General features: G+C 35.3%; 1 protein-coding gene across 1 annotated transcript in view; it reads left to right on the top strand.

Annotated features, from left to right (window-relative positions):
* Positions 1–26,502, top strand: part of Sclt1 (sodium channel and clathrin linker 1) — a 174,413-nt gene that overhangs the window by 93,283 nt on the left and 54,628 nt on the right. Inside the window, exons 12-14 of the mRNA XM_077803416.1 lie at positions 4,698–4,875; positions 17,610–17,708; positions 22,896–22,967. Of these exons, the coding sequence (XP_077659542.1) occupies positions 4,698–4,875; positions 17,610–17,708; positions 22,896–22,967 (349 nt within the window). The remainder of the gene's footprint in view (positions 1–4,697; positions 4,876–17,609; positions 17,709–22,895; positions 22,968–26,502) is intronic.

Here is a 26,502-nt window from a genome sequence, read left to right as displayed (position 1 = left end):
GTGGGTCTGTTCTTGGAATACTAAGTGCAAGGTTATCCTTTGTGTTCATCCCTTTGCTGGAACACCAAAGGATAGAAGATTTTAGAGAACAGGGGAGCATAGGGCTCAAGTGTAGTCCAATGTTGTCAATACAAAGGAAGAACAAAAGCCAGGTACATTGGGTGTAGCATGCCACAGCATCTGCTCTCAAGGTCTGAAGCAGATATTTGGGCGGACCACTGCTACAGGTTAGAAAGCAAAGATGACAAAAGTGACTCAACAAATAGGCAGACTATTCTCATTCACATAGGAAAAGCTCTTCATGTGAACATTGTGATGATAAAGTAAATATAGATAGATATATATAGATAGATAGATAGATAGATAGATAGATAGATAGATAGATATAGATATATAGAGATATGTATACACACACACACAATTTTTTTTTAACAAATAAAGCATTTAAATGTAAGAGAAATAAATCCCCCAGAGTATAAACAAGCAAAGACAGGGAGCTAAATCAGAGTAGTAAATAAAGAAGGAAGCCAGGCCTGGAGCTGTATAAAGTGGCAGGAGCCTCAACCTAGGGGAGCCTGCTTGAAATGGACCCCTTCAAGAACTACAGCCTCATTGAAAGGTAGATAGGAAAAGTATTTGCCTCTTAACAAAGACAGATGACATGAGACTGTTTACCATATTGTCAGGTGGAAAAAACAAAAAGATAACCATTATAGTCTTCTCTAAGCATGTGTAAACAGCCCTGGCAACAGAGGAGCCTGGGGTGTTCATTGGAAACTCAGGCCAAAAAACTTAAGTGGCAGTTAAGTTGGTAGCAAATCATGGTGCATGGGAAATGCAAAAGTAAATCTCTTTGAGGGGAAACATTTTAAATTTAGGCTCCTAAAGATTCCCATAGATTAAATTCAGGCAGAAATGAGTTTATCAAAAATTACCAAATGCAAGAAAAACTAAGCCACTTGACTAGCAGGAGGAAAACAAGGGTAGGATTTAGAAACAGCTCCCACCTCACCCCCCAAAAGCTTCAAGTAATAAAGTAATAGAATATAGAATATATAGCACATGTTGAATAATTAAGGAAGCAATGAGAATTTTTTTCATGTGCAAGCAAGTTATTATTGACTACCTTTACCTGTTCCCCAAAGCAGTCATAGTCAGTTTAATCCATCACAAAATGAAAATGTTCTTTCTATTTCAAGACAGGAAAAAAAATAATAATGATGAAGGGTAAAAATTGTAAATAGTTTACTAAATAGTTATACAAGATGAGAAATCATTATGCTTTCCCTAGAGTTTTCTGGAGCATAATATTTATTTATCATTGAAGGTTTGAATTGCTTTTTAAGTATATTCTATAGTTTTGTCATAACTTGCTATCTTATAACAAAAATCACTCTGGCATCTTTTGTCTTTGTTGTTTCCTAAGGCTTATTTGTTGTTCTTTTAAGAAACTTGAAAATTGTCATTAGTAATCCATTTAGATAAAATGATCACAGCCTTTGGATTCACATTATGGTTTATATCTGAAAAACTTATCCTGTACCTTTGGACTCTGTTACACAGAGAAATAGTCTACTGACCTGAGCATATCAAGAACTCATATCTTAGTTCTAGTCACAGATGCATAACTAATTTATTCTATATCCAGAAAAAAGATGTGTATTTGAATTTCTCTTCTCCAAAATGTTAATAAAAGTAATTACTTTGCTCACAGCAGATTGAGAACGAATTGATTTTTTATTTATATATGACAGCAAAATGCATTATAGTTTTTATTACATATATAGGGCACAATTTTTCATATCTCTTGTTGTATGCATAGTATATTCACACCAATTTGTGTCTTCATACCCGTACTTTGGATAATAATGATTATCACATTCCACCATCATTAATTACCCCATGCCCCCTCCCTTCCCCTCCAACCCCTCTTCCTTATCTAAAGTTCCTCTTTTCCTCCCATGCTCCCTCTCCCTATCCCACTATGAATCAGCCTCCTTATATCAAAGAAAACATTTGGCATTTGGTTTTTTGGGATTGGCTGACTTCATTTAGTATTTCTTATCTTCTCTAAATCCATCCATTTACCTGCAAATGCCATGATTTTATTCTCTTTTATTGCTGAGTAATATTCCATTGTGTATATATGCTACATTTTTTTATCCATTCATCTATTGAAGAGCATCTAAGTTGATTGCACAGTTTAGCTATTGTGAATTGTTCTGCTACATTGATGTGGCTGTGTCCCTACAGTATGCTATTTTTAAGTCCTTTGGATATAGACTGAGGAGAGGGACAGCTGAGTCAAATGGTGGTTCCATTCCCAGTTTTCCAGGAAATCTCCATACTGCTTTCCATGTTGACTGCACCAATTTGCAGTCCCACCAGCGGTTTTTTTCAACTTTTGGGAGTTGATTATTTTATTGCTTTCCTGAACTTCTGTGAGTTAAACTTAGAAAAACCACTGTTTGAAGATTTTTATTTCTTTTATTTTAGTAGCATTCTGTGCTAGTTTATGCTAATGACTAGAAACAGTGAAACAGTGACCAGGCAGACTGTTCACTCTGAATGAGTGAATTTCACTTGCTTTTGGTTCTGTTAGTATTGAATTATGTTTATTTATTCAACAATGCTTTAAGTTATCTTTGGGGGTTTTGTGTTGTTGTTTTTGGTGTAAAACTATAATATTATAACCTAAGTGAACCCTAAGAAGAGATCACTACATATTAAAAGAAAGAAAAGAAAATTAAATCTTAGGGTACTTTATTGAAAGTCTAGTTTACGTGTTCAGGAACCCTTTTCTGAAAAGGATATTTTTATACTGATCTTTTAGTGTTATCAAATTGTTGCTATTTCATAAAGTCAAAGACATTTTGGCATCAAAATAAGTATTTATTATTTGGGGTTTTAAATTATTGTTTATGATCTTTTCAAATGCCATAAAAAACATGTTTTAAAAGCATGTTATTTCCTTTCCTCTTCTAAAGATCTCTCCCTGGAAACCTCCAAGTCCCTCTAGATGACTAAGGAATCTAGGGAATGGCAGGTCTCTCTAAGAAGGACTTGTCTGGTTTATATATACTCTGTTAAATATATTATTATTAAATGTTTGTAAATTAACCTGAGGTTTTAAAAATATTTCTATTGACTAGATGATATTATGTTAGTTTTTATATCATTTCTCTATAGGGCAGTTTTGTACATATATGTGTTAATGTGTTCTAGTTGTGAACTGGCTATATTCATTTTTTAACTTTATTTTTATCAAGGGAAAATACATTGAGATAGTTTTTAAAAGCCATATAGCACCTCAAAGATTATAATGAAAAATAAGTTTCTTGGTAATAAATATGTATGGCAGAGGAAGACTATCTTTATAAAAGCTGAAATCTCAAAAGGGAAAAAAATCATCACATTTAGTTGTATTAAATTTTCAATGTAAAGGGAGCGGGCAGGAGGTTAGCAGTGGACATCATTATCCAAAGTACATATGTGAAGACATGAATTGGTGTGAACATACTCTATATACAAACAGATATATGAAAAATTGTGTTCTATATGTGTAATAAGAACTGGGATGCATTCCTCTGTGATACATTTAAAAAATAAAAGCAATTAAAAATTTTTTTTCAATGTATTGAGTGAATCTTAACAAATGAGTGAATCTTAACATTGTGTACATCCACAAGACTGGGATCCTAATTAGAATAAACTGTATTCCACGTTTCTATAAATATATCAAAATAGATTCTACTGTCAGATATATATATATATATATATAAAACAAATTTTAAAAATTTTCAGTTAAAGATTCCTTAAGTACAGTCAACAGATAATGATGACAACAACCAAGTAGATGTGGAAAACATTTGTAGCATAAAGTACATACTGAGGATTAATAGCTATATTATTCAGGGTTCTTATAAAGGAATAAGTAAACAGTTCATAAGGAAAAAACTGATGGAGAAGATGAAAAAGAAATTTTAAAAAAAATCCGTATGGCTTACAAAACAAAGGTGTTTAAACTCCCCAGGAAAATTCAAATGAATAGGTTATGTCTGTCAGACTAGGAAAAGAAAGCTTTGGATGTATTGTTTAGTGGAATTTTCTCATATATTGAATGAGAAAAGTACAGAAAAAGAGCATAATATGATGATTTTAATTCTTTTAACAAAAATATGTGCAGAAGCCTATAGATGTATATATGCTAAGTGTGTGTATGTATGTATATGATTATATGAACTAGGAGAAAAATATTCAAAGTATTCATTAGTAAGTTAACAGGCTTACCTGAGCAGAAGGCAGGAGAAGGGGGCCAAGAGGAAAAAAAGAGAAAAGGAAGATCATATAAATATAAAGAACAAAGCCATCTTTAAATGTTTGTGTCATAATATTGTCATATTATGCAGTGCGGTATCACAGCAAATGTAACCTAATTAGAGAATATCTAGGCTCAGTCTCAGCCCCTCTGCTCTTTAGCCATATGACCTTAGTCAAAAGCTGAATCTCTCTGGGTATGTTTGTTGTTCTTTAAAATGGAGATAATAAAACCCACTACATAATTGTAGTATGTATCAAATGATACATAAGAAAGTTATTGGCATAATATCTGCCCTGTACTATGGCCTCATTAAATCTCGTTTCCCTCCCTGCCTTTAAAAATATTTAACTTTCATAATGTGATTATTAATTTCTAGATTATGTGTTGCAATCCAAGAAGCCAACCAGTTAAGAACAGAAAAAACACATCAGGAAAAACAAACCAGAGACCTTCAAGCAATGTGTAACAAATTAGAAAATGAGAAATATGAGGCTATTCTAAGAGCTAGAGATAGCATGCAACTCCTAGAAGAAGCTAACCTTCAAAAAAGTCAGGTAAGAAATCTCAAAAAAAAAAAAAAAAAAGAGAGAGAGAGAGAAAGAGAAAACTCACAAACATGTTTATAAATAATAAAATGCCAAAAATTCCTCTGTGGCCTAATAGTAAATGAATCATCAGCTGCAGCATAAATGCAGGAGAATGAAACTATTCTGTTCTCAGACATACTATATTTTTGAAGGTAAGACTTAATGTCATGAAATATGGTAAAATGTCACTTTTTTCCCAAAGCTAATATTTAAATATCAGACTTCTCAGTGTAACTGATTTTCCTCTCCTATAGTCACACTTCTTAAAAACTCTTATAATGCTTTGCCACTGTATACCCTATATTTTATTCAGTTGGATCAGATGAGTCTTATTCACCCTCTTTCCTCTTCAGCTCCTACACAATTACTCTAATAGAGCAAAAATTTAATTGGCAGAGTTAATTTTAACTTTAAAGATTATTAACTAGATTCTTTTTTGCCACTTTTCCTTTTTTAACCTTCTAAACATTGTGATTTCTGTGCCATCTTATACTATGTTTTTTTTTTTCATTGTACTGTTTCTGTATGAATGGTAAAGATACTTTAATGGCACTGTCTTTTTATGTAGAGCTCATATTATCACTAGTTTATTTATCAACATTTATTGATATATGAACTGTATGCAGAATGTTCTACTAGGAAATGTGAGGCATTTAAAGGAAATGCATTGGTTCATTTTTTACAAGATGGAGAATTTTCCAAGAAAGCTACTGAAAACAGAACAAGCTAAATACTAAAGTGCTTATCTTGCCTTTCAGGTAGTATTCCCTATGTGATCTGAGTTCTATCTCTTAGACTACTTAAAATGAACACAATAAGGCTGGGGTTGTAGCTCGGTGTGGTACAGTACTTGCCTAGAGTGTCAGGGACCCAGGTTTAGTTCCCAGCACCACATACAAAGAAAGCACACAATAGACATAATATGTTTGAGTATTGTTTTAAGCATCCAAGTTAACTAGAAATATTAAGGACAGGACAAAATTGTTTACCTCTATCTTCTGAAACCTAATTGCATGAGCACTTTGAATTACCATCAGGTCACAAAAATGAAGATCTTGTGTAGGATACTATGGACAGAGGAGGTGTGTAGACACTCATTGCCTTCCCCCCAGGATCTTATCATGCAAGTTCTAATAGATGCCCACAGAGGCTTCCTGTTGGTAGAGTGTCCATCTCCCATGTGACTCCTTGCTTAACTGCTGGAGGATCCCATCTTCAGTTATTTGTTTGATGTTCAGAGTCACCCACTAAGTCTGAAGTGTTTATTAATTCTGTGAATATTTTGACAAAATTGACACAGGTTCATTGAAACAGATTGGGAATCATAATCTAGAGCTTATATATCCTTTATTATTATTAAGAATAAAAACAAAGATTGTCCTATAAATAGGACACTGGACAATGTAATATCTTTTTTTTATTGGTTGTTCAAAACATTACAAAGCTCTTGACATATCATATTTCATACATTAGATTCAAGTGGGTTATGAATTCCCATTTTTACCCCAATTACAGATTGCAGAATCACATCGGTTACACATCCACATTTTTACATGATGCCATATTAGTGACTGTTGTATTCTGCTACCTTTCCTATCCTCTATTATCCCCCCTCCTCTCCCTTCCCATCTTCTCTCTCTACCCCGTCTACTGCAATTCATTTCTCTCCTTGTTTTTTTCCCCATTCCCCTCACAACCTCTTATATGTAATTTTGTATAACAATGAGGGTCTCCTTCCATTTCTATGCAATTTCCCTTTTCTCTCCCTTTCCCTCCCACCTCATGTCTCTGTTTAATGTTAGTCTTTTCCTCCTGCTCTTCCTCCCTGCTCTGTTCTTAGTTGCTCTCATTATATCAAAGAAGACATTTGGCATTTGTTTTTTAGGGATTGGCTAGCTTCACTTAGCATAATCTGCTCTAATGCCATCCATTTCCCTGCACATTCCATGACTTTGTCATTTTTTAGTGCTGCTCCATTCTGTATAAATGCCACATTTTTTTTTATCCATTCATCTATTGAAGGGCATCTGGGTTGGTTCCACAGTCTAGCTATTGTGAATTGTGCTGCTATGAACATCGATGTGGCAGTATCTCTGTAGTATGCTCTTTTAAGGTCTTCAGGGAATAGTCCGAGAAGGGCGATAGCTGGGTCAAATGGTGGTTCCATTCCCAGCTTTCGCAGGAATCTCCATACTGCTTTCCAAATTGGCCGCACCAATTTGCAGTCCTACCAGCAATGTACAAGAGTACCCTTTTCCCCACATCCTCGCCAACACTTGTTGTTTGACTTCATAATGGCTGCCAATCTTACTGGAGTGAGATGGTATCTTAGGGTGGTTTTGATTTGCATTTCTCTGACTGCTAGAGATGGTGAGCATTTTTTCATGTACTTGTTGATTGATTGTATGTCCTCCTCTGAGAAGTGTCTGTTCAGGTCTTTGGCCCATTTGTTGATTGGGTTATTTGTTTTCCTTATTGTTTAATTTTTTGAGTTCTTTGTATACTCTGGATATTAGGGCTCTATCTGAAGTGTGAGGAATAAAAATTCATTCCCAGGATGTAGGCTCCCTATTTACCTCTCTTATTGTTTCTCTTGCTGAGAAAAACCTTTTTAGTTTGAGTAAGTCCCATTTGTTGATTCTAGTTATTAACTCTTGTGCTATGGACGTCCTATTAAGGAATTTGGAGCCCGACACAACAATATGTAGATCGGAGCCAACTTTTTCTTCTATCAGGTGCAGAGTCTCTGATTTGATATCAAGCTCTTTGATCCATTTTGAGTTAACTTTTGTGCATGGCGAGAGAAAGGGATTCAGTTTCATTTTGTTGCGTACGGATTTCCAGTTTTCCCAGCACCATTTGTTGAAGATGCTATCCTTCCTCCATTGCATGCTTTCAGCCCCTTTATCAAATATAAGAAAGTTGTAATTTTGTGGATTGGTCTCTGTGTCCTCTATTCTGTACCATTGGTTCACCCGCCTGTTTTGGTACCAGTACCATGCTGTTTTTGTTACTATTGCTCTGTAGTATAGTTCGAAATCTGGTATCGCTATACCGCCTGACTCACACTTCCTGCTTAGAATTGCTTTTGCTATTCTGGGTTTTTTGTTTTTCCATATGAATTTCATAATTGCTTTATCTATTTCTACAAGAAATGCCCTTGGGATTTTGATTGGCATTGCATTAAACCTATAGAGAACTTTGGGTAATATCGCCATTTTGATGATGTTAGTTCTTCCTATCCATGAACAGGGTATATTTTTCCATCTTCTAAGGTCTTCTTCTATTTCTCTCTTTAGGGTTCTGTAGTTTTCATTGTATAAATCTTTCACCTCTTTTGTTAGGTTGATTCCCAAGTATTTTAATTTTTTTGAGGATATTGTGAATGGGGTGATTGTCCTCATTTCCATTTCAGAAGATTTGTCGCTGATATACAGGAATGCCTTTGATTTATGCGTGTTGATTTTATATCCTGCCACTTTGCTGAATTCATTTATGAACTCTAGTAGTTTCTTTGTAGACCCTTTTGGGTCTGTTAGATATAGTATCATATCATCCACAAATAATGATAATATAAGTTCTTCTTTTCCTGTTTTTGTGCCTTTAATTTCTTTTGTCTGTCTAATTGCTCTGGCTAGTATTTCAAGAACTAAATTGAATAGAAGTGGTAAGAGAGGGTATCCCTGTCTTGTTCCAGATTTTAGAGGGAATGCCTTCAGTTTTTCTCCATTCAGAATAATGCTAGCCTGAGGCTTAGCATATATAGCTTTTACGATGTTGAGGTAAGATCCTGTTATCCCTAGTTTTTCTAGTATTTTGAACATAAAGGGATGTTGTACTTTGTCAAATGCTTTTTCTGCATCTTTCGAGATGATCATGTGGTTCTTATCTTTAAGTCTATTGATGTGGTGAATAACATTTATTGATTCCGTATATTGAACCAGCCTTGCATCCCAGGGATGAATCCTACTTGATCATGGTGCACTATTTTTTTTGATATGCTTTTGTATTCAATTCGCCAGGATTTTATTGAGGATTTTTGCATCTATGTTCATTAGAGATATTGGTCTGTAGTTTTCTTTCTTTGAAGTGTCTTTGTCTGGTTTCGGGATCAGGGTGATGTTGGCCTCATAGAATGAATTTGGAAGATCTCCTTCTTTTTCTATTTCTTGAAATAACTTGAAAAGTATTGGTATTAATTCTTCTTTGAAGGTTTTGTAAAACTCCGCTGTATACCCATCCAGTCCAGGGCTTTTCTTGGTTGGTAGTCTTTTGATGGCTTCTTCTATTTCCTCCTTTGTTATTGGTCTGTTTAAATTGTGTGTATCTTCCTGACTCAATCTGGGCAAATCATATGATTTAAGAAATTTATCGATATCTTCACTATCTTCTATTTTATTGGAATATAGGGTTTCAAAATAATTTCTAATTATCTTCTGTATTTCTGTAGTGTCCGTTGTGATATTGCCTTTTTCATCCCGTATGTTGGTAATTTGAGTTCTCTCTCTTCTTCTTTTTGCTAGCATGGCTAAGGGTCTGTCGATCTTACTTATTTTTTCGAAGAACCAATTTTTAGTTTTATCAATTTTTTCAATGTTTTTTTTTTGTTTCAATTTCATTGATTTCCGCTCTGATTTTAATTATTTCTTGCCTTCTACTACATTCACTGTTGTTTTGCTCTTCCTTTTCTAGGGTTTTGAGATGAAGTGTGAGTTTATTTATTTGTTGGTTTTTTCTTTTATTGAGGAATGAACTCCAGGCAATGAATTTCCCTCTTAAAACTGCTTTCATTGTGTCCCATAGATTCCGATATGTTGTGTCTGTATTTTCATTTATCTCTAAGAAGTTTTTGATTTCCTCCTTTATGTCTTCTGTAATCCATTTATCATTCAGTAACATATTCATTTTCCAGGTGATGCAGGATTTTTCCTTCCTTCTTTTATCATTGATTTCCAGTTTCATTCCATTATGATCAGATAAGATGCATGGTATTATCTCCACACCTTTATATTTACTAAGAGTTGCCCTATGGCATAATATATGGTCTATCTTTGAGAAGGATCCATGTGCTGCTGAGAAGAACGTGTATCTACCTGATGATGGTTGATATATTCTATATATGTCGGTTAAGTCTAGGTTATTAATTGTGTTATTGAGTCCTGTAGTTTCTTTATTCAGCTTTTGTCTGGTGGATCTGTCCAATGGAGAGAGCGGTGTGTTGAAGTCACCGATAATTATCGTGTTGTGGTCTATTTGACTGTTGAACTTGAGCAGAATTTATTTTATGAACATTCCAGCACCATTGTTTGGTGCATACATATTGATAATTGTTATGTCTTGTTGGTGAATGGTTCTTTTTAACAGTATATAGTGGCCTTCTTTATCCCTTTTGATTAACTTAGGTTTGAAGTTGATTTTATTCGATATGAGTATGGCCACTCCTGCTTGCTTCTGAGGACCATGTGAGTGGTATGATTTTTCCCAACCTTTCACTTTCAACCTGTGTATGTCTTTTCCTATCATATGAGTCTCCTGAAGGCAGCATATTGTTGGATTTGTTTTTTTTAATCCAGGTTACTAGCCTTTGTCTCTTGATTGGTGAATTTAAGCCATTAATGTTTAAGGTTACTATTGATATATTATTTGTACTTCCAGTCATACTTATTTATTTATTTATTTTAATATGGCTCGTTTTTCCTTTTTGGTTATATTTTTTTTCTTCCCTTTACTGAGTTGCCTCCCAATGTTAGTTTTGGGTGCTGTTTTTCAATTCCTCTTCTTGTAGTGTTTTGCTCAAAATGCCTTGAAGTGCTGGTTTTCTGGCTGTGAATTCTTTTAACTTTTGTTTATCATGAAATATTTTAATTTCATTGTCAAATCCGAAGCTTAATTTTGCTGGATACAGTATTCTTGGTTGGAATCCATTATTTTTCAGCATTTGAAATACGTTGTTCCAGGATCTTCTTGCTTTCAACGTCTGTGATGAAAAATCAGCCGTTAACCTAATTGGTTTACCCCTGAATGTAATCTGCCTTCTTTCTCTCGTAGCTTTTAATATTCTCTCCTTGTTCTGTATGTTGGATATCTTCATAATTATGTGTCTTGGAATTGGTCTATTACGGTTTTGTATGTTTGGGGTCCTGTAGGCTTCCAGGATTTGGCAATCCATTCCATCTTTCACATCTGGGAAGTTTTCTAGGATTATTTCATTCAATAGATTATTCATTCCTGTGGTTTGATCTTCTATACCTTCTTCTATCCCGATGACTCTCAAGTTTGGTTTTTTTATGACATCCCATATCTCTTGGATAGATTGCTCGTGATTTCTTAGCATCCTTTCTGTGTTGACTATATTCTTTTCAAGCTGATACACTTTGTCTTCATTATCTGATGTTCTGACTATTTGATCTAGTCTATTTGTAATATTCTCGTTTGAGTTTTTAATTTGGTTTATGGTTTCCTGCATTTCTAGGATTACTGTTTGATATTTTTTTTAAATCTCTATCTCCTGGTATAGCTTGTTCTTTGCCATTTGAATTTGCTTATTTAATTCATTTTCAAAGTATACTTTCATTGTTTGGACTTGCTGTCTGATGTGTTCTCTAAGATTCCGTTCCATCTGAGTTAGGTATGCCTTGAGTTCTTTCTCTGTCCATTTTTCTGAAACCTCTATGTTCTCCTGTGAATTTAAGTTGTACTGCATTGTTTGTAATCCTTTTTTCCCTTGTTTTTTCATGGTGCTCACGTTGCTTTCCAACTCTGTTTGACTGCTGTATTTCTGTTTTCTTCTTTAAATTTGTTTTGGTTTTTATAGTTCCAGTATCTCTCCTTTGTGTTGGGAGACAATGTTTAGAGATGTTGGATTTAATTGTGATTTAAAGTAAATTCATTAGTTTCATTAAAGGCCTACAGAATTTGATGGCATGTATAGAATTGAGGTTCGAACTTACTTCAGATTTTATGTTGAGTTCGGGCGCTTTGATGGTATGGAGGTTAGTATATGTTAGCTAATTTGGGGGGTTGCTCAAATGCAGGCGAATATTAACAAGAGAATAGACAGGAGTACTTGGTGGTAGTTAAGGGCTTAGGCGGACTATGGACCTATTCGTAGTATTCATCTATTTGCATTTAGTAAGTTGTACGTAATCTGGGTGGTCATGCTTAAGAGGAAAGATGGTGAAAAGGTAAGGAAGCAAACCAAGAAAGAGAGAGGGAGAGAGGAAAAAAAGAGAAAAGAATAGAAAAGAAAAGGAAATGATAATAAAAAAAATAATAAAATGCAGTAAAATAAAAATTACGTTTAAAAAATAATAGTATAATTGTAGAAAAGAAAAAAAATTTAAATTAAAAAATTAAAAAAAAAATTAAAAGAAAAAAGGGACACTGTTAGGCTTCTATGTTCTTCGCTTCCAGTAGGTGGTGCTGTGCCTTCGGGGCCAAGATGTTGCCCTCCGGCTGTAGGAAACAATCCGTGTGAGGCCGCTCCCTCCTCCCCCCACTGGTGTCCCTCAAAACCTGTTAGCTTAGGTTAATTCCTGGTTTCTATTCCCCTGGCTTCTCCTGTCAGCCAGGCCTTCCCCAGTGTGATACCTCTCGGCAATTCAAACTACACTCTGTGCCTGCAGTTTCTTGGACATGGAGCGCAGCTTTTGGGAACCGGCACCTTATTGTTTTGATTCCCTCTGCTAGCCCCTCCTCCGAGAGCTGGCGAGACAGGTTTCGTTTTCGCCGCTGGTGGGAGGGAGTTGTAGGTCAGGTGCCTTTACCTTATCCCCACGCCTCTATTCACGCTCACTCTGTTAATCACGCCCCCAGAAAGCCGGAAGAGATTTTATGTGATTTCCCAGCTGTATGGGAGATGGTCTAAATGTCACAGACCTGTTCTGTCGCTGAATGAGCTGCGATCAGTCGAAAACTGGCGATGGTAACGTCAGCTCTCCAAGATTGTGGCCACTGGCTTCCTCGGTGGGCTGACCGGTGTGGAGGACAGAACTGGACCGCTTTCTTCCCCCATCTCAAACCCAGAATTCAGCACTGAGCACAGTGAGGGCACAGCCGGCAGGAGCCCACAGAATCAGCAGCGCCGTTTCTCTGTGGTGCTAGCTCACCATTTCTAGGGATGCCGTTTCCCGGTGCGCTGCAGTCTCTAGCAGCAGGGCGAGCCGCTGTATAAGCAGCTTGAATCTCCGGGCGGACAAATCATTCGCGGTTGAGCCCCAGTAACCGATCCTCGGGCAATGGAAATCCTTCCTCTAGGTTTCGGTGCACCCCAATTTTGCTGGAAATTCCTAACAAGATAGCTTTTGGCCGTTCTAACTCGTCATTCACCTGAGCAGTGACGCATTACACGGGGGTGATGCACTCCATTCGCTGCCATCTTCCAACTCAATGTAATATCTTTTACATACATATAAACTGTCCTGTAATTAGGGCATTGGGAATGTGATATCCTTTCATATATTACACTTCATACAACGAAGTGACTCTCATGACCTATTTATCAATTAGTTTTGGTGGAAAGGAGCAAAACTCTTCAAAGGGTTACATTACATATTTGACAGTATGTTGTCAGTTTCACATAAGATGACTTGTTTTGACGTTGTCAATATTCTTAAGGCTGAGGCAGGGCGATCCGTTTGCGACTTCAAAGCTAGGATCAGCAAAAGTGAAGCACTAAGCTACTCAGTGAGACCCTGTCTCTAAATAAAATACAAAATAGGGCTGGAGACATGGCTCAGTGGTTGAGTGTCCCTGAGTTCAATCCCTGGCACACACACACCCTGCCCCCAAAAAAGAGAATGATATGGCTTCTCACATCAAATCTTAATATCATTTTGGAGAGTAGTAGGTCTGAGAATATCACACTTTCTTCTTTGTGAAGGTTTCTCATTGCATCATTTTACGTAACTAAGCAAATGTCTCTAAAAATCGAGCAAATTTATGAGAGCTTTCTTGTCTTTGTTCCCAGATTTGTGAGTAAACCATGCATTTATCAATTATCTGAATGAATAAAGGCCAAAATAATTTTGTACCTCTAACAGAAGTGAAATACTTGGCAACCGACTAATCATGTGTTTGGTCCCTTTGCCTTTCCTTGAGGCACATTGGCTCTGCTCTTAATTTTTTCAATCATCAAACTTTGCCAAGTGGTTCCAGTAATGACACATTTGTTATGTAACCATTCATTACAGTTCATTCCAGTAATGACACATTTGTTATGTAACCATTTTATACAATGAGAATTTCATCATTTGTATCACACAGACCTCTTGATTATTTTTTCATCAGTGTTGTTGGATTCATAGGACACTTGTTTAGTCTGTTTTTCCTCATAGTGCAAAAGTGTAACAAGAAATCATAGCCAGTGAATAGATCACTGAAGAAAAAAAAAAGAAGAAAGCAGAGTGATTGTGGATTCTCTACCACTTTAGGCATTTATAGAACTGCTTGATGCCAAAGCAAAAGGTCACTGTCAGGTGCTTCTGAAGTACTTTTTCCACAATTATAAGTCAAAGTTATAGCAATATCTCACTATTCCCCACAGTGCCCAGAATTTATAACCAAATCTTATGACCTTACCTCTTATGAATTGTTTTAGTGAATTGTGTCCATAATATCTGATAATTATGTCATCCACTGCCAAATGTTCTCCAAAGATAGCACAATGTCCACTTTCCTACAGCTTTCAGAATAAATGTCTTCTCTCATCTATTCTCTGGAGTATGAAAGCGTGGGTCACAGCTCATCAGCAAGTGTCCTAGAAGCAGCACATCATCATGCCAGGCAGCAGTGCCGTGCCCTGCACATCACTGCACCACACACATGTCCCAGCGTCCTCCTCCTAGGACACTGATGATTTGAAATGCAGAATGTTCCTCAAGATAGAATGGCATCCCCTTTCTAGAGAATACTTTTATGAATATATTTTATACTACTTATCAATTATGTAAATATTTTGTTCAATTGATCATTTAGCTAGAGTAACTTTTTTACAGTTTTTTATTGTTTCTTTTTAGTTTTGTATGACAGCAGAATCCGTTTTGATATAGTTATATCTTATTCTAGTTAGAGTTCCATTCTTACGGCTGTCCTTGGTGGTGGGATTCTCTGTGGTGTTTTCATGTATGTACATGGGAAAACTAAGTCAGACTCAGTCCACTGTCCTTCCTTTGCTTACTGCCCCTTTCCCTCCACTCCCCATTGTCTAATCTACTACACTTCTATCCTTCCTCTCACCACCACCCCTTCTTGTGGGTTAGCTTCCACCTATCAGAGAAAACATTTGACCTTTAGTTTTGGGGGGATTGGCTTATTTCACTTAGCGTGATAGTCTTCAGATTCAACCATTGGCAAATGTTATAAAGTCATTCTTCTTTGTGGCTTACTAATACTCCACTTTGTATATTTACCACATTTTCTTTATCCATTCATCTATTGAAGGGGACTTGGGTTAGTTCCATAGCTTAGCTAATTGAGTTGCTATAAACATTAATGTGGCTGCATCATTGTGGTATGCTGATTTTAACTCCTTTGGATATAAACCAAGGAGTGGGATAACTGGGTCAAATGGTGATTCCATTCCAGGTTTTCTGAGGAATCTCCATACTGCTTTCCAGAGTGGTTAAACCAATTTGCAGTCCCACCAGCAATGTGTGAATATACCTTTTTCCTCGCATCCTCACCACCACTTATTGTTACTTGTATTCTTGGTATTCTTGATTATTACCATTCTGACTGGAGTGAGATGGAAATCTCAATGTAGTTTTAATTTGCATTTCTCTAATTGCTAGGCATGTTGAACATTTTTTTCATATATTTATTAACCATTGGTATTTCTTCTGTGAAGTGCCTGTTCAGTTCCTTTGCTCATTTATTGATTAGGTTATTTGGTTTTCTTTTGGTGTTTTTTGAGTTCTTTATATATGCCAGAGATTAAGCTCTATCTGAAGTGCAGGTAAAGATTTTTCTATCATTCTGTAGGCTTTCTCTTCATGCTCTTGATTATTTCCTTTGCTGTGAAGAAGCTTTTTAGTTTGATGCCATCCTGTTTATTGATTATTGATTTTACTTCTTGCTCTGTAGTGTTCTTATTAAGGAAGTCAGTTTCTGTGCTGGCATGTTAGAGTGTTGGGCCTACCTTTTCTTTAAGTATTTGCAGGGTTTCTGTTCTATGACCTAGGTCCTTGATCCACTTTGAGCTGACTTTTATACAGGGTGAGAGATAGGGGTTACTATAAAAGTTATTCTACTACATATGGGAAACTGGAATTCCATATGAAGTAGGGTAATTTTTATAGTAAAATTTATACCATTCTCACATTGAATTTAAAATATTTTCAAATACCCTTGTCAATCACCTATTAGTTTTCTCAGTAGATGTCTAAAAACCTATGATCATTATTTCAAAGTTACCATAGGTGCTGTATTTGCTGCTCAATTTATGTTGTTGTGGGTGTTCTGCATCCGGGTCACTGGGACAAGATGGTTACTAATCGCACAAACAAGTAGGCCGCAGAGCCTGGCATCGTTCCCCTTCTTCATCATCCCCTCTCCTTCTGGAGACTGTTAGGTCATGACAGCTATTATGTCTCACTAGCTTAGCTCATTAAGCTGGAGGAAACCTGTTTGAAAATGTTGGTGGTATATTTTGAAGATGGTCAAGTTAGAATACAGGGCAAGCACTTGCCTAGAGCAAGGTCCTGGATTCCATCCCTAGCACCAAAAAAAGAAAAAAGAAAGAAAGAGAAGAAAAAGAAAACTTTAAAAAGAGATATTGATTGATTCAATCTGACCTAATTGGAGGAATTCCCAGCTCAGAAAGATGTTTGGGTTAGAGATGCAAATTCAGATTTTGTCAGAATATAAGTATTTAAAAATCAGAAGATTTTATTAGATCAACAAGGAAAAGACATAGATAAAAGGAGCAAGAACTGCGCTTTGGGTGGTTCAGTATTACAAGATGCAGAAGAAGAAGGTGAGGCAGCATTTGAGACTGAGAAGACACGTTAGTGAGGTGGAAGGAACACCCACAGTGGGGTGCGCTGAAGGCAGTCCAGAAAGCCAAAGAAAAAGGAAGCGATAAGTTATCTCAGTACCATCAAAAGGTAAGACCATGGTGACAAAAACTTGATTGGAGGGAGTGTAAAAAGAATGGAAGGAGATGAGTAGAGGAGTTTTGCACCATAGGAAAGAAATGGAGTGTGACTGACAAACAGAACTAGAATTTTAACAGTATTTTTAGTGGGTGATGGCGATGATTGGTAGGGATAAAAACACATCAAAGGAGTACAGTGTGATCCAGGTAAGAAGGACATGATTTGAATAATATCAAATAACATAAAGAAGGAGAAATTCAGAGATTTTTTTCAAGAATATGATACTAATGGATGATGACTTAATTTGTATAGGCACTTGAAAGAGAAGAAAAATTAAAAAATCTCTAAGATTTCTATCTGTAGAGATTGGAAGAATGATGGAAACACTGGCTGAAATAAATGTCAGAGTAAGTTTTTAATTAGGACAAGGATGTATGAGGTTTGGAAAAACAGATATCATTCATGACTCTGGCAACATCTTCAAATGGATATGTCCCAGAAGTTTAGGAGGTGATATTATTATAAAGAGAGTGATTAGTAGGTTTTTAATAAATTCTCTTTGCTAATAATTATGTGATCTATAACATGAAATGATTATTTTTGTAGGCTCTGCTTGAAAAGAAGCAAAATGAAGAAGATAAAAAGAAAATGAGTGAAGCAGTTTCTCAGCTTATACAAAATACCTCTATAAGAACCAAGAAAGAAGTAAGGAGTTTTTAATTATATTTAAAATTCCAAATCTAAGTCCCAACTATAAAACTAAGTATTACCTAGAGACTTCAAAATTGAAAAGTAAAATTCAGGAAGACTGCCTATGAAATTATTAGTATAAATGGTTAAAAACAAATGTTCCTTTCCTTTAATATTACTCCTAGAGGGACAACCATTTTAGACTGGTTTTTAATAGCCTTGTCAGTTTATAAATAAATAAATAAATAAAGTTAGGGCTAGGGATATAGCTCAGTTAACAGAGTGCTTGCCTTGCATGCACAAGGCTGTGGGTCCAATCCCAGCACCACAAATAAATAAATAAATAAATAAAAATAAAGTTAACTGATTTGCTTTCTCACAGACAAATAAGTGGTAAAGTTTGCATTCTTACAAAGCCACTCTATAATGTTTCTTGCCACAAAAGTATTTCTTAGGAATCTATTACAGTCCTGGGCCACATAACAACATTTTGGTCAACAACAGACTGTATATATGACATTGGTTCCATAAGGTTATGATGAAAAATTATTGTCACCTAGTAATTTCTTATTCTAGTAAGTTTTTATTCTTGTTGAAATATGTTTAGATATACAAATATCTACCATTGTGCCTACAGTGTCCAGTACAGCAACATGCCATTACAGGTCTAAGAGCAATAGCCTAGGTGTGTATGTCAGCTGTACCTTCTAGGTTTGTGTTAAATATTGTCACAAAAACAAAATCACCTAAAAATATACTTCTCAGAACAAACCCTGTTGTTAAGCAATTCATGACTGTCCTTTGTCACTGACTAAAACTAGATAAAATCCCAATATAAAAATTCCAGTTTGAGGTAGAATCCAAACTAATTCCTGGGCTTTTTATTTCTGATCTTCTGTATCATTCCTACTAGAACCATGCTGTCTTTATGGGATTGAGACACTATAACCTATAACTTTAGGCCAGAGTCTAAAGTCTATTTTCTTGAAGACTTATTTTTAAAATAGATAATTAACAAGTTGTATGTATTTTATGGCAAAAGTATTTTTATCAAAGTATTCTATCATGGCATTAACACTCCACTTGTATTTTCTAATCCTAAAATGAATTAACTTTGATTTTAAGGTTGGTGGAGGTTGTGTTTTGCATTAACCATTAGATAATCTCAGGGAATTTTTTCTAAGGTGATGTGATGGTGTTAATTCCAAATACCTTCACAAATATGAATATTAACTGCCTCCCATGCCTCCTGTTACTCCCCCATAAGGAACCCTAGGCAGCGGAAGCTCATTGTCAAAACTGGACTCGCTCTCTTCCTCTCAGATCTTTTCCTTTCTCCTGTGCTCCTGTTGATTTCCTTAATACCCAGCCCCTCACTACTGCTCTGGTCATTCACTCAGGAAGTCTTTATTGAGCACTTCCTATGTGACAAGCATTTTCTGCGTCTCTGACTCCTTTGCATTTCACACTACTGCCAATTTGGGTTGTTGGTGTTTTTTTTTTTTTAAATATATATAAACTTAAAAATTATTATTGAAAATAATACAGGTTCATGGTTAAAACAAATGGAAGATATATAACATTGTGTAAAAGAAAATTAAGATTGCAAACCCAGCATTCAGAAAATAATAATCACTATACGTAGCATTTTTCCTTTGAATTTTCATTTAATTAAAATTATGGCATATGTGGAACAAAAATATGTACATCAAAATAAAAGGGACATCTTAGAGTAGAAGTAGGGAACCAAGGAAGAGGGAGGAGGGGAGGGAAAAGGGAAAGAATTGGGAAATGAAGTTAACAAAATTCTTCTAGATACATATATGAATGTACCACAGTGCATCCAATTTTATATATAACTATAATGTCTCAATTGAAGAAGTAAACAAATAAATAGCTGGAAGACCAATAGAATAGAGGAAGGGATTTGAGGTAAAAGGGGTGGAAGGGTGTAGGACTGGGGATTGAAATGGAGAAAACTGCCATATGCATGTGTGAGTATGTCAAAATGAACCCCACATTGTTATAATACACTAAAATGAAAATTTTAAATATATGTTAAAATATATATACTAAATTTTTTTATATATTTAAAATTTACTTATGTATCTCACCCTGTGAATAGGTTAAGCCTGAGAGGTAGAATAATAAGACACATTTTAATTTTAACATTTTTTATTTCTATAGTGTTTGAAATTTCAAAGAGTAGATTTTTTTATAAACAAAATATATATATTTTATATGCTGTTTCTCATAGGATATAATATGTAGCATATATTGCTTACATTAATTTGTACTTCAAAATATATTGAAAAGGTTTTGTTTTTTAATTTTGCATCTCTGTTGGTAATGATTTCCCTACTTATTAAAATTTAACATGCTCTCCAGATACGTAGAATAAACCTGTTTAATTGAGGATAACTTTACAGGTGTTTATTTTTATTGGCTAAAGAAATTATAATGTACAAATTTTTACATATTTCTGTTCTGGCCATAAATTTGAACAAAAAGGTACAACAAAGTTTATTTTTTTAGGTATTATTTCTTGGCTACTTCTCAAATAAAATCTATTTAAAAATAAAGCATTGTTTACCTTTTTTTTTTTGATGAAGGATTTCACTAAGTCGCTTAGGGACTTGCTGAGGCTGGCTTTGAACTTATGATCCTCCTGCCTCAGCCTCCTGAGTCTCTGGGATTGTAGGGATGCACCACTGTGCCCACCTAAACATTATTTACTTTTGATTTTAAATCATGGCTAGCATACTCATTGGCAATTGCTATTTCTATTTCATGTTAATTTACCTTACTACTACTACTTACTATCCATAAAATTATAGAAGGAAAAGTTTTCTTAAATAAGGTTGAAGCAAGAGAAGGTATATGTCCCTGTGTAGACTTTAGAGCCCCAAGCACAGTAAATCACCTCATAGATGTGTGTGTTTGTTCCTATAACAAGGGTTTACCTTTTGTTTCATCAGATACTAGCACTAGAAAATTCCTTATGAACTTTGGAGCATAGTGGAGCAAGATGTCATCAGTGTTAATAGTTCTACACAGTCTTCAAAAATATGAATAGCTGAGTTCATCTGAATTCTCCAGCATTAGTATAAAAATATTTTAGAATATGTACCCTGCTATTGTTATGAACCCTCAAGTTAGCTATGTCCACTTTAGACAATGAATGGAGCACTTTTTAGAAATTATGTGATAGACATGGCTATGCTTATCAGGATCAAAATGTTTGTATTACGGGAACATCCATGACTTCGTTTCTTTTTGCCTCAATGTATTAATCAGCTTGCCAGTTCTAATTTATAAGGAGAAAAAGTTTCGGTTTGGCTGATGGTTTCAGAAATTCCAGTCCATGATCATTGGGCCCCATCACTTTTAGGACTATAGGGAGTCTGCAAATCACTGCAGGAGTGTTTTGGAGTAGCAAAAGCACTCACCTTCATGAAAATCCAAGGGAGATCAGTAGAGTAGAGGAAAGGGGTCAGGGGAGGGAGGAAGAAAGGGGGCAAGGGGACTTCTGGGGAATGATATTGACCAAATCCTATTGTATATTGTGTGCATGTATGAATATGTACCATGAATCTCATCACTATGTACAACAATAGTGCACCAAAGGGAAAAAAAAAAACCCACACACCGCATGGTTGGGAAGTGAATGGGAGGAATGAGAAGGGTCAGGGTCCTGGTTTCCTCTTTTAGGGCCTGTCTCCAGTGACCTGAAGGCCTCCACCAGGCCCCACCTCTTAAAGGTTCTGACATCTCCCAGCAGTGCCTTACTGGGACCAGGCCTCTGCCTGTGGCCTGGGAGACATTCCAGATCCAAACCAAGCGCTCAGTCTTCCTAACCTGTTTGGAGATAATAACAATCTCATATGCCTAACGTATATAATCCTTAAAAGGCTCATCTCTTATTACTGACCCGTGAACAAAATAGATTGATCTTTAATGTCCTAACCCTTAATTTTATAAGGGAAGTCAACATCAATTATGACCTAAAATACGGCCACATATAATGTTGACAGATCTTCAAAAATATAGTTTATATTAATAAACCAGATAAAGTACATGGCATTTTTCTAAATGTTCCCAAAAAAGTTTTCATTATGTTTTAAAAATAGTTCATTTAGTACAATTCTAGAAAATTCCCAAAGACTTGGATCATGGAAATTTTCTTGACAGTATACGATTGGCATCAGTGTTCTTCACACTCCTTTTAAAAAGCATGAATATCTATTAGAAAAAAATATTGTCATAGGAACCATCCTGACAAGGTGTGACTAATTCCTCGGAATTCTCCGAGCACATAAATTGTACTGTTTCTGAAGATATTTCTGTGTTAATTTAAATGCATATTTCCTTAAAAAGTAATTTGCTTGCTCTAAGATGTGATCTTATGTGCAGCATAAAATGTTCTTCCATTTGTGAAATACAAGTGCCTTAAAGTTTATTTGTTGCATTTGCAGTGTGTGATGCTGTTTTTCTCTTACCCTTCTCTGGGCACCAGCTCCCAAAGTGTTGCTCAGAGATCCTGCAACCACACCTACTTTCAGAATGACATTGCCACACTGTTACTCTTTTCACGCCCATTTTATCACAAGCCAGTAGCATGGTTTTCCAAAGGCTGTCTGATCTGCAACAACACAACAGGTTGAATACAGAAACAGATCAGAGAATCTAGCTGACTTCTATTCCGCAAGACATTAAGGAGATTCACAAAGATGTAAAATAACACCACTCTTCTCAAAAAATGTTTAGTTGTGGTGAATATACTTACTTTTCATAAAAATATATTATTTATACTAATTGATATGATTTAAATTATTGTTTTAAAGGAAGTAACAACTAAGTTTCATAAAATGTTTCCAGTTTTTATTTCTAATAACAGTAAAATATTGATAAAGAAGCCATATAAACAAGAGCCACTGTCCTTTTAGATGTATCATCCTATTTCTTTTATTCTCATGACAGATTCTTGGCTCTTAAATACATTGTGTGTTTATTCATCTTTTATGCCCTAAAAGTCATAATTTTACTTTTTATATAAAGTGTTATCCCAAGGACTGGGATATAGCTCAGTAGTAGATCATTTCCCATCTCCAGTACTAAAAAACATTTATTATCCTAAAATTGTATCAGATATTAATCATTTTTACTTTTTACCTAAATAATTTGTAGTGTCTTAATTTACAGGTTGAAAATACAAAAAAGCAATATCATGTACAGATTTCTCGATTAACAGAAGAACTTTCAGCCCTTCAAATGGTATGTGAGAAGACTATATTAATAATTTCTTTGAAAAATTGTTTAAAAGCCACTATAGATGGTATTGGACATTCATTCATTCAAAATATATTTACTGAGCCATGACCTATGCTAGGTGTTAAGGACAAAGTGAAAATCCAGAAAGACATGTTTTCTGCAGTCTTGTGCCTTGGTCTAGCAGGAAAGATAGATGGCATTCAGCACATGTACTTGGTAATCACTTGCCTTTGACAGAACACACAGTGCCATTGAGCACCCAGCTGCAGCTGCTCCCATGTGTTGGCTTCATCTGGGAGGCCAGGCAGAAGGGGAGAGGGAGGAAAGGCTGGGAAGCTCCCGAAGAAAGGAGTACTGAAGAGCAAGTAGGCGAAGGGGGAGAGGAAGAGAGAGCTTGTGTGGTGGAGATTGCATTAGAGATATTAATTTAACTTGAAAATTTGAGGAGATAAATTTTTTTGCTGTTAAACATTTTTTAGTTGTAGATGGACACAATACCTTCATTTATTTATCTTTATGTGGTGCTGAGGATCCAACCCAGTGCCTCACCCATGCTAGGTGAGTGCTGTACCACTGAGCCACAACCCCAGCCTCGAGGAGATGAAATTTTAAAGTTTTGCTTGTAGGAGAATAAAAATAAAGGCAATTCCAGGAAATGGAAAGATATTTACATCTTCACAAACTCTTAACTCTTCTGAATCCCTGTTATCACTTTTCATCCGTTACAAGACGGAGCAGTGAGCTATCTTTTAATAAAGATGCCGCACTTTTGTATGTCAGCACACACCCACACACAAACTGGTGCTCTCTCCATGAAATCTTATCCCTTCAATTAGATTGGAAGCACCTTGGTGTAGAAAGTCTTTTGTCTTCCTTCATTTCCCCTGTTGCCTCCTATGGTGTTTTTACACAGTATATTTTGAAATAAATATTTATTAACTGAATGATGTTTAAATACATCTGAAAGAGGAATCAGGTCTTTCCCACATTCTGCAAACACTGTAGTGTACATTATGTACAGGTCCTGAATGTATAGAATCAGAAACAGTGTTACTTTTTATTTACTTATTAAATATCACTTGTTTTGGTGATATAGGAACATTGTGTAAAATTAATGGGATGCAATATGGCTAATTAGTCATGTGCCATTCACTGTTATACAGTTTTACCTCACCCTGTTATCTTGCTTATTCTATTCCATGGGCTGATTAGCTATTAGAAGACTCTCTTCTCTGTAGAAGAGGAGGAATAACAGTGCCTTTACCCCGGTCTAGAATTATTCAGTGGACTGTCCACTCTGCAAGAGCAAGAAAATTAGTTCTGTTTTCCCAAAGGAATGAGAACTAGTAAGGATTTTTAAAATAATTATTATCTGTGTAACAACAAAAGTTATATTAAACTCACTCTAAAGTTTTAAAAAATTGATAACTTCAGTTTATTACTAAACATGTTTCTAATGCTTATGATAATACAATTCTTTCTCGTAGCTAAGTTATTTTTCTAAACATCAAACATAATCTGATGTCATGTTGATTCTGTGTATAAAAAAAACTGTACTGTTTAAAGTGTTTGAACATTAAATATGTTATAAAATATGTTCAAATGAAGACATTTTCATTTACTTTTAAAAAGTATATATTCCCGGGCTGGGGATGTGGCTCAAGCGGTAGCGCGCTCGCCTGGCATGCGTGCGGCCCGGGTTCGATCCTCAGCACCACATACAAACAAAGATGTTGTGTCCGCTGAGAACTAAAAAATAAATATTAAAAATTTTCTCTCTCTCTCTCTCTCTCTCTCTCTCTCTCTCTCTCTCTCCCCCCCTCTCTCACTCTCTCTTAAAAAAAAAAAAAAAAAAAGACCTTCACACATTAAAAAAAAAAAAAAAAAAAAAGTATATATTCCCAGAAAAATCTATGCTGTAGTCTCAGGCGTAACAACCCTGTTTTCTGTTATTAAAAAGCAGTTGTATGGGGCTGGGGTTGTGGCTCAGTGGTAGAGTGCTCACCTACCAAGTGTGAGGCACTGGGTTTGATCTTAAGCACCACATAAAAATAAAATATATTGTGTCCATCTATAACTAAAAAATAAATTATTTTTTTTAAAAAAGCAATTGTATGTAACCATCTTTACCAAAACAGTTAAGTCTAAGAGTAAGTTTAACATATTTTGACTAGCCCAAAATTAAGTTATGCTTGCAGGAAGAAAGAAACTTATATATTTAGGTTACCATGCACCTTTTTAAAATAGGTTAAGAAAAAGCTAAAGGCAGTGCACTCCAAGCTACTGTTCTCTTTAGAGACCAACACCCACCCCCCAGCCTTTAGCTTCTACTGCAAGACAGAATTTCTTTTAAGAACACTCAAGATTTTAATTCTGCCATGAATCTCTTGCAAACGAGGAAGAGGATCAGTTATAAATGCACACATATATAGGAGTGAAATGAAGCATTCATTATGATCTTTTCTTAGATCTTGAATTTTTTTTGAAAATTTATTTTTTAGTTTCTAAATACACAGAAATTTAGACTGTCTTTTTATTGTTGATTTCTAATTTGGTTACACAAGGGACACAGATCACAGTATATATGATATTTGTCTTAAAATTTACTGAGGCTTCCTTTATGCTGCGATATGATTTCAGAAATACTCCATGAGTGCTTGAAAAATAGCTGCTTTCATTTTGTCTTGTTTTCTCCAAACATAGGTTTATCAGGGGTGATTAGCTAATAACTCTAAAAACCTTTTAATAATTAATTTTTAATGTTTGTGTTAGTATTGTAGTGTGTTTTTAATAGAATTAATATGAAAATTTTCTATAAAGGCTTCAACTATTTTGTCTCATTTTACCTTTGTTACACTGGGTTAATCCAATATTCTTTTAGTTAATATCACCTGTCAATATGATATGGTGAATTTCATGGCCATGTATATGTAACATACCTATAACATGCTGGTCTTTCTACCCACATGCCAGGCCCAAAAGTTTAATCTGACTTTGTCATTAACATACATATTGAAAGTCACATGGGAAAAGTTATAAAATAGAAGAAATACCATATTCAGCATCACGAAACTAACTTTTTAAAAAATATTTATTCTTAAGTTTTAGGTGGACACAATATCTTTTTTTAAGAAAAAAGAGAGAGAGAAATTTTTAATATTTATTTTTCAGTTTTCGGTGGACACAACGTCTTTATTTTATTTTTATGTGGTGCTGAGGATTGATCCCAGCCCCTTGTGCATGCTAGGCGAGCACTCTACCACTGAGCCACAACCCCAGTCCCTACCTTTTTTAATATTTATTTTTTTTAGTTGTAGTTGGACACAACACCTTTACTTTATTTATTTTTATGTGGTGCTAAGGATCGAACCCAGGGCTTTGCATGTGCTAGGCTACCGCTGAGCCACAACCCCAGCCTCCAAAACTACCTTTTAATAGACAAACAACTTCCAGTATACAAGAGCATAAATGAAATATTAAAGGTGCAGTTGGTCTACACTGAATATACTATCTTAATAAAAGATACTAAACTTAAATT

Source organism: Urocitellus parryii, chromosome 10 (assembly GCF_045843805.1).
Source record: "Urocitellus parryii isolate mUroPar1 chromosome 10, mUroPar1.hap1, whole genome shotgun sequence".
Classification (NCBI taxonomy): domain Eukaryota; kingdom Metazoa; phylum Chordata; class Mammalia; order Rodentia; family Sciuridae; genus Urocitellus; species Urocitellus parryii.
This window is presented reverse-complemented; position numbering and strand designations above follow the sequence as displayed.